This window comes from Vigna radiata, unplaced genomic scaffold (assembly GCF_000741045.1).
Source record: "Vigna radiata var. radiata cultivar VC1973A unplaced genomic scaffold, Vradiata_ver6 scaffold_100, whole genome shotgun sequence".
Classification (NCBI taxonomy): domain Eukaryota; kingdom Viridiplantae; phylum Streptophyta; class Magnoliopsida; order Fabales; family Fabaceae; genus Vigna; species Vigna radiata.
The window spans coordinates 1142028-1157499 of NW_014544133.1; the positions used below are offsets into that span (position 1 = coordinate 1142028).

Sequence of the window (15472 nt, forward strand, 5' to 3'; positions counted from 1 at the left end):
AATTCGAATAGGAATGGGACCCAGTTAGGAACGAAGGAGTGGATTGAGAATGTGGGAAAAAGTGAGAAACTTGGGAGAGGAATGAGACAAAGGATCGAAGTAAGAAAAAAGGAAATTGGATGAGGGTTCTGAACTGGAGATGAAAGGGTTATATTGAAAGTATGGTGATTAATGAGTGAAATTTGATGAAGATGATGGGGCTAGTGGATCTCATGACGAGAGAGAGAGACTGAGAGAGGTAAGAGAGATTTTATTTAAAACTTAAAATAAATCTACCCTTAAAATAAATCCATATAATCAATTTTTACTCTGCCACGTACTTTTCAATGTCAGCTCAGCATGTTACATCGCAACAAAGTTACCGTTTATAGCAATTAACGGAAAGGATATTATTGAATCAATTTTATAAAATTAGGGACTCAATTGAACACTTCCAACATAAAAGGACCCAATTGAAACGAATTCACATAAATAGGGACCTCCAAACCTATTAAACCTAATATAAACAATTCAAACACAGATCCAAAACTTACTTATCATATTTTTTTAAAATAATTAAATTAAAAAAAAAAACTATATTTATTCATTTTTTAAATTTGAAATTATATAAAAATTTTGAAAAAAAAAATTCAATTTGATGTTTAACCCTAATAACAAAAATATCAATTAAAAAAAATCAGCTTAAACAAAAGTGCACCACGGTTACAAATTGAAGATAAAAACTATTTTTTATATAATAATACTAACAAGATTTTAATATATAATTCGGTTTAAATTATTTAAATTTTGCTAAAAGTATACTAATTTCAATAAGTAGTGAGATTAATTACTATATTTAGTTATGTTACATCATGATGGCATGCATGATTGTAAAAAAAAAATGAAAATGAAATTAATTTAAACATTTAGTGAGAAAAAAATGAGTGAAAAAAAAAACGATGGAACCTTATTGCAAGATAGATTTACAATAATTTTTCTTCTTATTCTTTTGCTATTTCTTTTTGGCATATTTAGCCTTTTAATTCATCTCTCGTATCTATTTTTTTGCCATAATTCTCATTTTCATGCACGCTCAAATTCTCTTCTCTAAAAGAAAAAGGGAATATAGAAAAGAAAATAAGGAATATAGAAAAGAAAGGCGGGCGAAACGACGACGTAACTGGGGCGTGATAATACAGGGAAATTGAAGATTGTGACTGATAACATCGAAGTTCCGTCTCTCGGAGCACACTACGAAGCTATCAACAATGGCGATTTCCGGCGATCTGCGAGTCTCCGCCACTCTTCCTCTCTATCGCTCCCACTCCCACTCACCTCCACTTCGAACTGCTTTCGCCCCTTCCCCTAAGGTTTCAGTTTTTCATCTCTCTATTTCCCTCTTATCTTCTCACGAATGCTTCTCACTCTCTGTCACAACATGCATGCATTCTCATTGCAATTCCACTCATGCTGAATTCAACGCTTAATTACCCGCAAACGCACCGTTTGAGGGCTCCACAATCCGATTAGGGTTTTTATAAAATTGCGGTGTTTTATAATGTTGTACTCAGTGGAGTGACAAACTTGAAGCATTCAAAATAGAAACAAAGAAAAATATAGTTACCATTTTAAGATAAAATAGTAGCCTTGAAGAAACTGATGTGACCCTTTAGCGTCATTTGGCATGATGTGTGATGGATGGTCTAGTGACATGTCTGGTAGAACGTGAAAACCTTACACTATAGTGGTGATTGCTCAGGTGGTGTATGTCTGATTTTTATTAAGTATGGGCTTAGGTTCGATTTTTGACCCTTGTAAAGATTAAGACCCTATGACTATTCAGTCTTTTATGCGCTTTTTTCCAGTCGCTAGTGTGTGTGATGGAGCAGGATTGAGGGGGTTGTTTGCGAAGTTGGCGAACTTTCTTGAGCTCAAACCTGCAAACATTTATGCTAGGATCCATTTGCATGGAAGGAACTAGAGTGCCATATTGGAATTATGGGATTGTGGTCTGGGGTTTATAAGACCTCAAGCTCTCCAACTACAATCATGGACTTTCGTTGTATGGTTCTCCCAAGTTTCTTATCAATTTATAGTAAGCTTACGATTTTGTTCAGGTTATGATACTTGGGCCAACCACTTTCTCTATTCTCTCCCTCGAGTATTGGCAGCCTGTATGGTGGCTTGACCTTCTTGAATCACACAATCTTCCTCTTAATCCCTAAAACCCCCTCGACTCGACCTCTTTGAATCACTCTATCTCTCCTCACTAATGCTCTCAACTCCTCTGATAGGTTGTAGTATAACTTGGCTGAAGTATTTATTTATTTATTTATTTATTTTTTTTTTTTGGTTTTGAAACCCGTGGATTGGGCTTCTTTTGGCTTTTTCATTTGAAATACAACATCTCCTACTTTTGGAATGGCTTTTCTGCGCTTCTTTATGCTCGTCTATGTTTTTTCTACCTACACAAGATTGTCTCCCATAGAAGGTACTTGTGGTTCTAAACCAAATAATACTATAGGTGTTTTTCATATGATGGAGATCCATGAAAAGTGTTGGATTATATACTATTTTGTCTCTCTGCGATTAGTTGAATGCTGAAAGATCTTATTAGGCTAAGTTGATATGATAGCCTGCATTCTTAAGTTGTAACTCCATTTCATGGCCCTCTAGACCAAAGTATTAGAGGAGGGCATCATTATGTTTGCATCATTTTTCATTTGATTGAAAATATTTATAACATATTGTTGGTAAGTTACTTGCTTTAGACATTATAGAATATATTTTGCGATTCAGTTGGAGGGGTTCGGTATGGTTACAGAGATTGTGGTAGTGCATTTATGTTTTCTGATTTTTCAGTTGTGTGTGGAAACGTTCAACAAAATGCTCTTTGATTTTCTATTTGATTAGATGTCTTTATTCAGATTTCAGATGCTCGTGGCGTAGCTTCTTGAATTTTGTATGTTGATAAATGCTCACATCAACCTTAATATTATTTCAAGATTTTGAAAGAAATGAAAAATGCTTTCTCGATAATGTTTCAAATTTTCTGTCTAATAGGTAGACTTTCATCGATTCTTGAATGGAGCATGTAACATCTCTGACTTCACCCCAAAATGCCGTTGCCTGACAATTGTACGATGCAATATTCGTGGGTCTTGCAAGCCAGTGGCTGCAATCCTTGGAGGTCCTAAATTCACCTCAAATTCAGTTAGTCGAGAAGCTGAAAATTTTCTCCTTGACGCTGTCAAAATGAACTTCTTTGAGCGATTAAATTTGGCTTGGAAGATAATTTTCCCATCGGCAACATCTAGAAGAAACTCTAATGCTAGAATTGCTAAGCAACGCTTGAAGATGATTTTGTTCTCTGATCGGTGTGCAGTAAGTGACGAGGCAAAGCGAAAAATTGTCAGCAATGTTGTGCGTGCTCTATCTGACTTTGTGGAAATAGAATCACAGGATAAAGTTCAGCTGAGTGTCTCTGCTGACACAGATCTTGGAACTATTTACTCTGTCACTGTGCCTGTACGGCGAGTTAAGCCAGAGTATCAAGATATGGATGAATTTGGGACAATAACAAATGTTGAGTATAAGGACACTGGAGAGAGTTCCGGTTCTGTTGATGTTAAATTTGATTTCTATGTTCCAGACGAAACAACTGGATTTTGAGTTGAAAGATCTTGAATCTTGATTTCTATGAAAAGTAAGCGTTTGATATGCTTACCAGTGAGAGCAAATGTGGAGTGGTGTATATATATTTTAAAATTGAAGCTTACATTAGGGTGACGCTAGATTTTGATGAGAAATTTTGTTTTTGTACTACCTATATCAGTTATTTTTGTTCTTTGCATCATTGAACTATGATATGCTGTGATTTCTTACGTAGCATTTTATAATAAGCATTTGTTTTAGTGTATAAATCGTGATTACTCATGAAATTTGTTCTACTTACGTGATTGTATATAAAATTATAACTAAGTGGTTTGTAAACATGCACCTGAATACATTTTGTATGTGTTATGTAGTTTTATGACTCAATCACCTTTTCTACGTTCTTTTATCTATTCATTTATTTGGTTTAATTTGATTTTTCTATTAATATTATCATTGTTGGCCTTGAATGTAAAGTGTAAATATTTAGGTCCAACATAATCTTTCACATAACAATGACACTGTTTTAATAGAGGCAATTCCATCTAACATTGGGGAGGTCTTTCTAGGTTTTTCTTTGGTGGAAATACTTATAATCAAACATTCACTTCATTTCCTTGACAAATATATAGATCCCTTCTCTTAAAACCTTTAAAGATTTCATTTCCTTGACAAATATGTAGATCCCCTCTCTTAAAACCATTAAAGAATTGTATTTTAAGAATCACTTTTAAATTCACTTAGCATTTCATTGTAGTTACATTGAGCAAATAACACTTGAATCCATCAAAGAAATCACAATAATAACTCATTAAATATTAAATAGGAGAACTAATCCCATAGTTTCATATTTTAATGCAACACTATCATATATATGAATAACACTCCAAATAATAAAACAAATGAATTACATACAAATATTTTATTATTATTTTTTAAAATTATATTATAAAAGAATATACATTTTTATAATAAAATCATGTAAAAAAATAGAGGAAACCTAATATATTTTTTATACCAAAGAAAGATACATTCAAATTGACCTCTCTTCTAAATATCATTTTAGAAAAAAAAAATCTCTAAAAGTGAGAAGAAAACTAATATTTTTTTTTTCAATTATCTAAAACAAACTTAGTTAAACTCATAGTTTTTCTTTCCTTCTTTATTATTTAAAACACAAAAATAAAAGTTAAAAGTTACAAATCATATTACATATAGTAGTGAAAAGACATATGCTATACACTTGTGTATTCTAATTATAGGAAAACATTTATTTGTGTAATAATTAATGAAATAAAAAATATTATTAAATTATAAATAATTTTAATTATTAAAAAAAACATCATTAAACTATAAAATTATTTTTATAAAAGGATAATTATTCAAATAAATCTCTTCTATAATTTTATTATAAGTATTTTTTATTTTTTTAATAATCTTTTTATTATGAATAGTTATCTGATTAAAAAAAAGTAATTATTAAAAAGTAAAGTAAAAATAAAAATTATATACATAAAATGTAACATCCCAAATTATATAGCAATGTGTATATATAGAACGCATCGATTATAATAATAAAAAGCAGTTAAGATTAGTAGATGACAATATAAGTATAAGTTACAGTCATCCAAAATAGAGAGGGGAAATTTAAAACGAAAAGAAGCCTAAGTACAAGCTTCCAAGTTGTTCAAAATACAAAGCTAGCTAAATATTAAAGGGTCCTAAAGATTGTTTTCCAAAATACAGATCATAATAAATAAGTGCTAAGAGTCTTTCAAAATAAGATAGTCTAGACTAGGAGCTAATAAAAACACTAAGTACTAGGGGCTAGGTCTTCCTCTGTTTCCAACGCTTGCTCTAGTGGTACATCATCACCTACTGCTCACATCCAAAGGATTGGATGATCATCGCAAGGGGGAAGGCAAACACATACAAACATACAAGTGCAAGGGTGAACTAGGTCTCAATTAGACATACAAATCATGGCAAATTAATCTAGCATTACCGATAACATCCATTTACATACAAGCATGTAAGTCTTCATAAACATAAACATTCATTTCACAAACCTCATTAAAGCAAGCATCATATCATGTTAAGACTCCTAGACACGTCCGGACATAGAATGAATATAGAGTTGGGGCGGGTTGTGCACTTGTGATGGCCCCTACTGCTTTGCAAAGCCATTGCCGAGGGGTTCCACCCGACCATACACAAGGCTAGTCCGTTACCGCAGTATAGACCTCCAGTGATAGCGTCTACCCTAGGACCTCCCACTACTCCCACCACACACGTCAATCCTCTCTAAGTGAGAATGAAAGACCGTTGGAGTGTTAAGGATAAAACCCCATATGGAAGCCTCTCACCGTTCATTCAATACACTAATTGATCTCACCGAGAGACCGTAATTCCATAATTAAATCCAACCACTTTAATCAAATGATATACCTCCAATGCCATACTAATCATACACACACCATATAACTTCAACCGTTCTAAATTTTTACACTAACAATCACATGCACCTTAATTCACCAAAAACAATTGACTAGACCAATTAAACCAAACGTTTTAAGCATAAGCCGATCACTTAGTGCATTGGCCAGACCACTGGGATTGAACTGAGTGTCAAGACCGAGCACCCTTGATAGACCGAACGACCATGAGAAGAACCAATCTCCTCTGACCGAGACCCACCTGACCGAATGGTCATGAGAAGGGCCAACCCTTGACCGAGACCCACCAGACCGAACGGTCATGAGAAAGACCAATCCTTCTCTGACCAAGACCCACTAGACCGAAAGCAATACAGGCCGAGAGCAATACTAGACCGAGAACCCTGTATGAGACCGAGAGCATATAAGACCGAGAGCATCTCAGACCGAGAACTATGCATGGCCGAGAGCATCTAAGACTAAGGACCTTACATGGCCGAGAGCAAAGCAAGGCCGAGAGAGCTAGATCAAACGGTTCCTAACTAGCAAGACCCAAGTGGGGCAACCCATGTATGACCAAGAGTAACACAAGACCGAACGGTCATGAGAAGGACCAATCATTCTCTAACCGAGAGTACAAGACCGAACGGTCATGAGAAGGACCCATCCTTCTCTGACCGAGAGCATAAAACCGAACGACCAAATTATGCAGAATTCTGCAGAATCTGGACAACAACCTCTGTGACCATTTTTAACAACTTTTACCAACTTCTAACACCTATAATTCTTGTTTTAGACATAATTAAACCTATCTAAATGATTATAAACATTCCCATTGCATTTCTAAAGTGATTTAAGCTCCTTTCCAACTCTAAAACACCAATTTTCCCAACTTAGGGACCCAAAACCTAATCTTACCATTTTGCACTTATTTTGGCCAATTTAGTGACTCCAACAAGTCACAATACAATGAATGAAACTGCCCCAACAACCCAAAAACGTGATAAACCTCATTTGCTCAAAATCACTACCTTACTTCCTCTAAAATGACCAAAATGTGACTCTAAGACGCTTGATTTTCCCTCCTAACAATACCACAACATATTTTCCACACCAAAACAGTTCCAACATACATAATTCATCATTCAACATCATTCCAAACAGTTCATATCCATCAATCACCAAATTCACATAACACTCGCACTTCCATACATGCATTTCAAGTTAGCAAAAATCAAGATTATGCTTCCAACAACACACCAATTCGAAAATCATCATGCATTCACATCACACAACTAAAATGAAAAGAAGAACTAGCTCCCCTTACCTCTAATGTGGACGGCCAACTCAAGGGAGAACCCTAAACCACTTGTTTTGGACCCCAAAGTGTGAGAATCACCTATAAATCATCAATTGATGATGGAAAACGAGTCTTAGAACCAAATTTAAGCTAGATTGTGGAAGAAAACTAAATGGGTTGCATGCAACAAGAAATCACATGCTTAAAACTCTAGGGCAAATGAGAAAAAGGGGCTTTCTTACCGGTTGGATGAAATGAAGATTCAATCGGTGGAAATGCTCCTCTTGAAGTCCTAAATGTTTAGGTAGCTTCAAATTAAGAAACAAACGGTTAAAATTTGAGTTAAGATGTAGAGGTGCTAAGGCATAGAAGGCAAAGAAGAAAAAGAGAGAGAGAGCTTGAAAGAGAAGGGAAAACTGTTCTTGAGAAACAAAGTGCCTGTAAACTTAGAATGTCAATGGTTTTACTTTACTAATATGGTACAGCCAATCCTATGTTGTCACATGTTTTCCACTTAAGTGATATTTTTACAAGTCCTTAGATAAAATAATAAGCTCTTTAGTGAAAACACATAGGTCCATACATGTTTACTTTTTTTATGGTAAAAAAAATAATGAAATTATAATTATAAAAATAAATATAAATAATTTTTATAATTTAATTATAGACAATTTTTATTTATGTTGTAGATTATTTTTATGTAACTTAAAAAAGTGGATAAATTTAAAAAAAATAGTCAAAATTTAAAAAAAAATGTCACTTGAAAGGTAAAATTGAAAAGAAATATATATATATATATATATATATAAAGAAGAAAAAAAATGAATCTTTTAATATATAGGTATAACATATAAAAATATAAAATAATTGTTGTGAAAAATAATTGTAAAAATAAATAATTATTATATTCTATTATAGGTAATTTTTTATTGTGTAAATAATTTCTTCATGATAAATAGTTATTTAAATTTTGAAAAAGTAACTTTAAAGGTAAAATTGAAAAATTGTGTAGACAAAAAGATAAGTTTAAATGTGTTTCCACTGCTGTATATATTCCTGCCATTTGTAGGAGGGAAATTCAAATCCAAGCCTGAAGCTTCAGTTTTGAAGTCATCCAAAAAAGAATGAAGGATGATTGGTTCGAATTGAGGTTGGAGAAGGGAGTAGAGGAAGCAATTTCTCGAACACGATTCGCGCCCTCATCCAACAATCTTCTCATATCTTCTTGGGATTCTGTAAGTTTCTTCTTGATCTTAACCTTTCCCCTTTAGTTCTGGCCATTCACTGAATCTGAGTCCAAAACAGACTCTTCGCCTCTATGATGTCGACGCATCGCTCCTCCGACTCGAAGCTCCTTCGCAGTCTCCTCTTCTCGATTGCTGCTTCCAGGATGACGTGGTTGCTTTTGCCGTCTCCTCCGACGGATTAATCCGAAGGTCTTCTTAACTTTTCTTCATAAAAGTAAACTTTAACTTATTCCTCCTTGTTTTCTTCTATTTTAATCACTGTTAGATGAATAAAACTAAAGTGTAGGAAGTCAAAATTTTGCCGCCTAGAGAAGAAACTGAGATGGTTCATTGTTATTTCTTAGTCATCAAATTATTCATTGCTAGGTACATTTATTATGCACATGAAATTAGTGGTCTTAAATAATCATTAAATTGATGAAATTTCATAAATAGTTCCTAAAGTAATGAGCATCCCGAAATTTAATCCCTATTTTTTTTTTTTTTTTTTGGAGGGACTAATTGAAGATTATTTTCAGTACTTGAGGGACTGTTGTGATGACTATTTGTATAATTTGCTTAATTTAAAGACTACACTGGAGAGGGTGATAGTTTGGGAATCAAATTGGTGGTTTATTATGAAATTAAGTCACGAAAATGTTCTTTTTATTATTGTTACCAAAATGTAGATAGGATGACATTTTGTAATCATAAATGATTAATTATTAATAAAAGCATATTTACTGGAAATAAAATTGAAAAACAAGATAACCAACGGTCCTTTGGATTTCATTAGTTTCATCTATGATGTGATATATGATGAATTTCTACAATGTTTCAAGTGTGTTATTTTTTGACTCCTCTAAAGCTAAACTTTATAGGTATGACTTGCATTCAGGACTTATTGATACAGTGGGTTGTCACAATGATATGGCAACATGTATTGGATATTCCAATGAAACTTGTAAGCTAAGCTACACATACGATGCCTCTACTCATTTCTTTTAATAGCATGAATAATTTGTTCTGTTTTTAAGTATTTGTATGGTACTGAAAGGCCATATTAGCTATTAATATGGAATCTTCACACTTCCTTCCTGCCGTTTCACTCTTACCTAACCTGAGAGGTGACCCTTAGGTTTTAACAGTACATGAACAAAATACAACAAGTATTGTGTTAGAGATAAATACTAATATCGAACAGTCAGACACCCTTGCATGCCTTGACACACATGACAAAGAAAGAAAGAAACAATGTAGACGAACACATTTGTAGGCATGATAAATCAATGAAGTGATCAATAAATTCTTGATGGTGGGGAATACAACATGAAATAAAAAGTAAAGTTGAAATTTAGAAGTATTAGATTTTTTTTTCTCCAAAAATGTTTCAACTTGCCAGCCGTGCTTTACTTGTAATTTAATTTTACTAATGCTGACTTTTTACTTTTAATTACAAAATACACTTCCTTAATCTACATGATCTTTCATTCTATGTTTCATTGCATTTCTTTAGAGTTCATGAAGATAAAATTATTTAGATGTCAGGTTTAGGAAACTTAAAGTTGTATTATGTCCATGTTGTATTGTCTTTTAAAAAGTTCATATTATTCTTCGTCTTGTTTATTGCAGGTCAGTTGGTCACATCTGGATTTGACAAGAAGTTGTTGTTATGGGACATGCATATGGAGAAGGCTTCTTCGTGGTTGAGAAGTCTAGAGGCAGAGGTGAACTCCATGTCTGTATGTGGGTTTAATCTTGTTGTATCGATTGGAGAATCAGTGCATGTTTATGATTTACGTAACTTTGATAAACCAGTTTTGTCAAAGGAAGCGTTCAATGGAACACACTCAAGATGTGTCAGTTCAATTCCAAATGCAGAAGGTATGAACTATGTAGTCTTATTTTATTTAGTCAAATTAGGAAAATTGCTGCTCTTCTTTTTGATCCACTAAGAACATTTTTCAAGTTTAATCATATTTTTAGTTATTGGTTTTCTAGATGCCTTTAATATCTGAGATTTAAAATTGCTAACGATTTGTTCATATGCAATAAATCAGAAATCAGAGTTTAGGCAGTGTTTAAATTAAATCTGATGCATTTGCAGGGTTTGCCGTTGGGTCTGTTGATGGACGAGTATCACTGCAGATTTCCTATCCATCCAGTTCAGATGACATTGGGTCAGTTTTAGAAGAACATTTTAAATTTCACATATGCATTTGTTAAAATTAATGATACATTATATTTGATTGTCGTCTTTTACCTTTCTCTGTCGTTGCGACAGACGAGGACTCGCTCGCATGCTGAAAGACTAATAATAAAGAGACAGTCCTCTTTAGTTGTTTTAAGTTTATAACTTATTACTCACACCTATATTTCTTTTGTAATCTTGTAAGCATTCCATTCGTGTTCAGGAAAAATTCAATAATGGATGAGAAACTTGAGTTATTTAAATGTGCATAATTTTGTATAACAGCCACATTTTTTATTTGTCAATTACTGGTTTGATATGATTTTGGATTGGAGTTGATGGTTTCCATGTCATGAAACAGACACTTCAAAATAGTCCTTGTATAGGCACTTCACATGCTTGTAGCTATATTTTAAAATTTTGATTTTGTTAACTTTTATACCTGTCTAATTATGGGAAAAAGGTTATTAGAGACACTAAAGTACTCGTAGTCATATTTTACATTTTTTTTTCACAATTATTTTAAATTTATATACCTATCCAATTAGGGACAAAGTGATTGACAATTGATTAAGACAAGAAACATTATTGAATATCAATTTGGGTTGCTTAAGAGGTCAACCTTGAAAACAACATACTTCTTGTGATACTTAATGCACAGATATTGGAGAAATCGGAAAGATTTTTATTTGGTCTTCATTCACATGGGAAAGTATATAATTAGGTGTTGAGTGTCAAGTGATGTTTTATAAAGGATCTTAGGAAAGAAAGGAAATTGTATTTTGCACATATTCGAGTGTTGAGTAGTCAAAGACGTTTACGAGGAGGTAACGACTTAGGCGAGAATATAATATGGTGTGGCTGTAGTTTTTCTAATAACCACAAGAATGCACCAAGGGTTAATTCTGAACCCCTTTCTCTTTACTTATTGTCTTGGACGTCCGTACCTAGCAAATCCAATAGCTGGTGCTACTATGCATGTTTTTTGTACACAATATAGATCTGGACTTTTGGTTGTAGGAGATAAATGGGAAATTTGAGATATGGGCACAAGCTTTGAAAGATCATGACTTTTTCTTAAGAGTAAGACATATATACGAAATGTAAGTTTAACAAGAGGTACAACAACGACCCAAGTGTAGAGTCAGCTATAGCTTGGGGAGCATACTTTGGCTCAACTCAAACAATTTAAATATCTAGTGCCCATCAAAGAGGACAAAGAGAAATAAAGAGAGGCAAATCATAGGGTTCAACTAAAATGAATAAAATGGGGGAGGAATAGCGCTGATGCTTAAAGGACAACTTTACTGCAATGCTATAAACCCTACGATAATGAGGCAGTAAAAGGTCAACAAGAGAATAAATTCCATGTAGCAAAGATGAGTATGTTGCGTAAGGGACATACTAAACAAGATAGAATCAGAACTAAACACATTTGAGAAAAAGTTGGGGGTAATACCCATTATGGAAAAATATAGAAGAGTAGATTAGATGGAGGTTAATCCAGTTGCAAGAGACGAAGACCAAGAAAAACTATGGGCAAAAATGCATGGATTTAGATGCCAATAATTTATTTACATGGCATGATTTATTTCAAAGTATTATGATGTCATTTAATCCATGTAGTCTACACAACCTAGTGAGAAAAAGATGTTGTGATCGATGTCATAATAATTAGATAACTTATAGCATTTTATATGTTTGCTTTTATAACTTCGATTCTCTCTTTTGATTAGAGATTTGTGTTTATGCTAAATTTATACCAACAGGATATTATCGTTTTTTTGTCCTATAATTTTTAAAATTTGTCATATCCCTGTGTTTGTGTTGAATCGTATATACGCGACCATTGAACACATTAAGACAAAATCTTTGGTGTTTGATTCGCATTTTGAGGTCATGAGGGGAAGGTGTGGTGTTCACTGTCTAAGTGTTAGTACAACACTGATAAAACTGACATTTGCAACTTGTTTCCATATTCTTTTTTTTCAGCTACCATTGACCAATTGCAAAGTTTCTTTAGAATTAGATTCCTTCATAACAATATCTAAACTGTGCATCTACTTATTGCTTGATTAGGACCATAATGTTTTATGTTGGAAAACACGAGTTTGCAGATTGTTCTTAAGGACAGTCACAGTTTCTCACCATTTGCTTTATCAAATCCTCGCAGATATATATTCCGGTGTCATCCAAAATCAAAGGATGGACGGCATTACTTTGTATCAGTGAATGACATTGCATTCAGTCCACTGTATGTACCTTTTTTATAAATGTTGCATTATAAGTTACAAAAGTCAAAATTTGATTATGTTCTGTTCAGTGTATGTGGTGCTTTTGTCACTGGTGACAATGAAGGTTATGTTACCATGTGGGATGCTGGAAGTAAGAGAAGACTAGTCGAGGTACTTGCCCGTTAATTTCACAATTGTTTGTAATCATTTTGGTGTTGGTAAATTGTAATAGGTTCAATGGTTTCCTTGCTTACTAATTACTACCAATATTTATCAATATCAGCTGCCGAGGTACTCAAATAGTGTAGCATCCTTGTCATACAACCACGTGGGAGAGCTTCTGGCTGTAGCATCAAGCTATACTTACCAAGAAGCAAATGAAATGTGAGTAGTTTTTATCTTCTTTTCGTCCTTAGCACATTTCTTCTATAGTAAATTTGGAACCCGATGTTCTGTTCCGATGTTACCATTGTCATTGAAATTTTTTAGAATTTCATGCTTCATAATGATCAAGGAGTCAGACAACGAGTTTCATATTATTTTACACATAAATGTGTCTAAACATCCTTTGATCGCATCATAGTATTAGCCAACGTGTAATAAGGGACTTAAAAGCTTTTAGCTACAAAATTTTTTATTTTATTGAAAGCAAGCCTTTTTTTAGCAGATTAAAGAAAATGCCTAAGATGATCGTGAGATTTGGAATTTCCATCTCCTGAATCATTGATTTATTTCATGCTTTGGATTGTTGAAATTTCTATATCTGCTGGATATCCTAAAATATGAGAATGGGTTATCCTTTATTTATTTTGTTTCTGGATCAAGAAGTCTTACTTCCCACTGTTTTACTCACTAATGGGATATAGCTAGTCTTGCTATGACCTTGTAGTTCGTACATTTTATTGATTTTCAAATATTAACTTTGGTTGTTGTACATTTCATTTTCCATTTAAATCACGATAATACTTCATCTCATTACATTTTTAAACCAAGGAAGGCCTTGATAGCTGTAATATCTATCATGCTGCATACTAAACGACTTAATTACTTCGTAAACAGCTAGGCAATAAACAAACCCAGGCCTTGCTACTAGAAGCTAAACAAGAAAATATCATTTTTTGAGTCAAGCCTTTATTCTATCACTCTGATTGTTGCCTCTTTGCTACTGACAGAGAAAAACCACCTCGTATATTCATCCATAAAATGGACGACGTTGACACGGCATCAATTTCTGCTAGAAGAAAGAGTTAAGCATTTATGGCTATGCTTGCCATCGAAGGCAAGCGGTTATTCCTTTGCAATTTCTTAGGTTCTATGTTGACGTTTTTTCTTTCACTCGGTCATTTGCCTGGTTTTCATACTTTTTTTCTAACGTGAGAAACCTCCTTTCAGGGAATGATCGTATTGAAAAGGAAAGTAGTTTAGGCATGCTTTTCTTTTAGTCTTACTTGGGACTTTTGACTAAATGGGTTTTGCCATAATGAGTCAAATGTGAAGTAAATTAAAAGATTTGTGTTGGCAAGTGGAGGAGCGGTGAAGAAAATATATTACATAGTTTTGAATTCTGTAGAAAAGGATAAAGTCAAGAAAAATATTGATAATAAATAATCCTTAAAATATTGTTTTCTTATTCGTGTTTTGATAACTTTACATTCATGTAACCGACTTTATCTAGTTAGATAGTGATGCTCTTGATGTAAAATGTATCATGACTTTAGAAAAGTTAATTATTATTAATTCTGTTTGAAAGGAATATGCATCAATACTGGAAAGTGACAAATTCATTACAATCGAAGATCTCCACATTTCACGCCCGTTCACACTCACCAATGAAGTTAAAACAAATCTTTTAAATGTGTTAAGTGTAACAGTACAAAATGATAAATAAATGCCGAAACTAGAGTGAAAAAAAAAAGTATAATTATAATAATCAAAAGATATGTTTACAACAAGATTGATTTAAGAACAAAAGTTACAAAAGTGAAGGTTTTTCAACAAGGTTAAAATTTATTGAATTACAATCTTATAACTACTGAGCTCCATCATTATCATCCTTCATAGGTCTTTTGACACTTTTTTATTCATTTGCATATATCAATAAAAGTGATTATTGTAAAAGAAAAATATAAATATAAAATAGACCAACAAAGAGATGGTAAGTTAATATATAAAAGAGGTATCATATAATATTTAATTAAACAATACTAATAAGTTAAACAATTCATGCAATTGCAACTTACAAGACATATTGGAAAAGACTTATTAGACCTAGTTATCCAAATAATCAACATTATTCTAGACGTAAAAGTTTTAACATTTGTGATGGATAACCTTCACTTACAAGGTTAATCCTATATAGGTTCCTAGAACTCTAAAGTGTTCTTTCAACTAGAACTTCTTACTATTTTCAACTCCTAATTCATTTTCATATACATAAGTATGAATGATTAGTA

General features: G+C 33.1%; 2 protein-coding genes across 3 annotated transcripts; both read left to right on the plus strand.

The window, feature by feature from the left end:
- Positions 1-1100: 1100 nt before the first annotated feature.
- Positions 1101-3840, plus strand: LOC106755271 (cell division topological specificity factor homolog, chloroplastic). Its single transcript, XM_014637386.2, has 2 exons — positions 1101-1349; positions 3043-3840. Exons 1-2 carry the CDS (start codon positions 1248-1250, stop codon positions 3649-3651), a joined length of 711 nt encoding a protein of 236 aa, XP_014492872.1. The 5' UTR covers positions 1101-1247; the 3' UTR covers positions 3652-3840.
- A 4588-nt stretch (positions 3841-8428) lies between these two features.
- Positions 8429-14854, plus strand: LOC106755297 (mitotic checkpoint protein BUB3.3). Of its 2 annotated transcripts, none has more exons than XM_014637416.2 (10): positions 8429-8603; positions 8674-8804; positions 9476-9558; positions 10227-10478; positions 10702-10774; positions 12959-13039; positions 13109-13190; positions 13303-13403; positions 14192-14298; positions 14412-14854. In XM_014637416.2, exons 1-9 carry the CDS (start codon positions 8493-8495, stop codon positions 14268-14270), a joined length of 993 nt encoding a protein of 330 aa, XP_014492902.1. In that variant the 5' UTR covers positions 8429-8492; the 3' UTR covers positions 14271-14298; positions 14412-14854. The 2 variants fall into 2 exon arrangements, with proteins under 2 accessions (XP_014492902.1, XP_014492901.1); XM_014637415.2 differs by having other exon boundaries at positions 14192-14265.
- Positions 14855-15472: the final 618 nt, after the last annotated feature.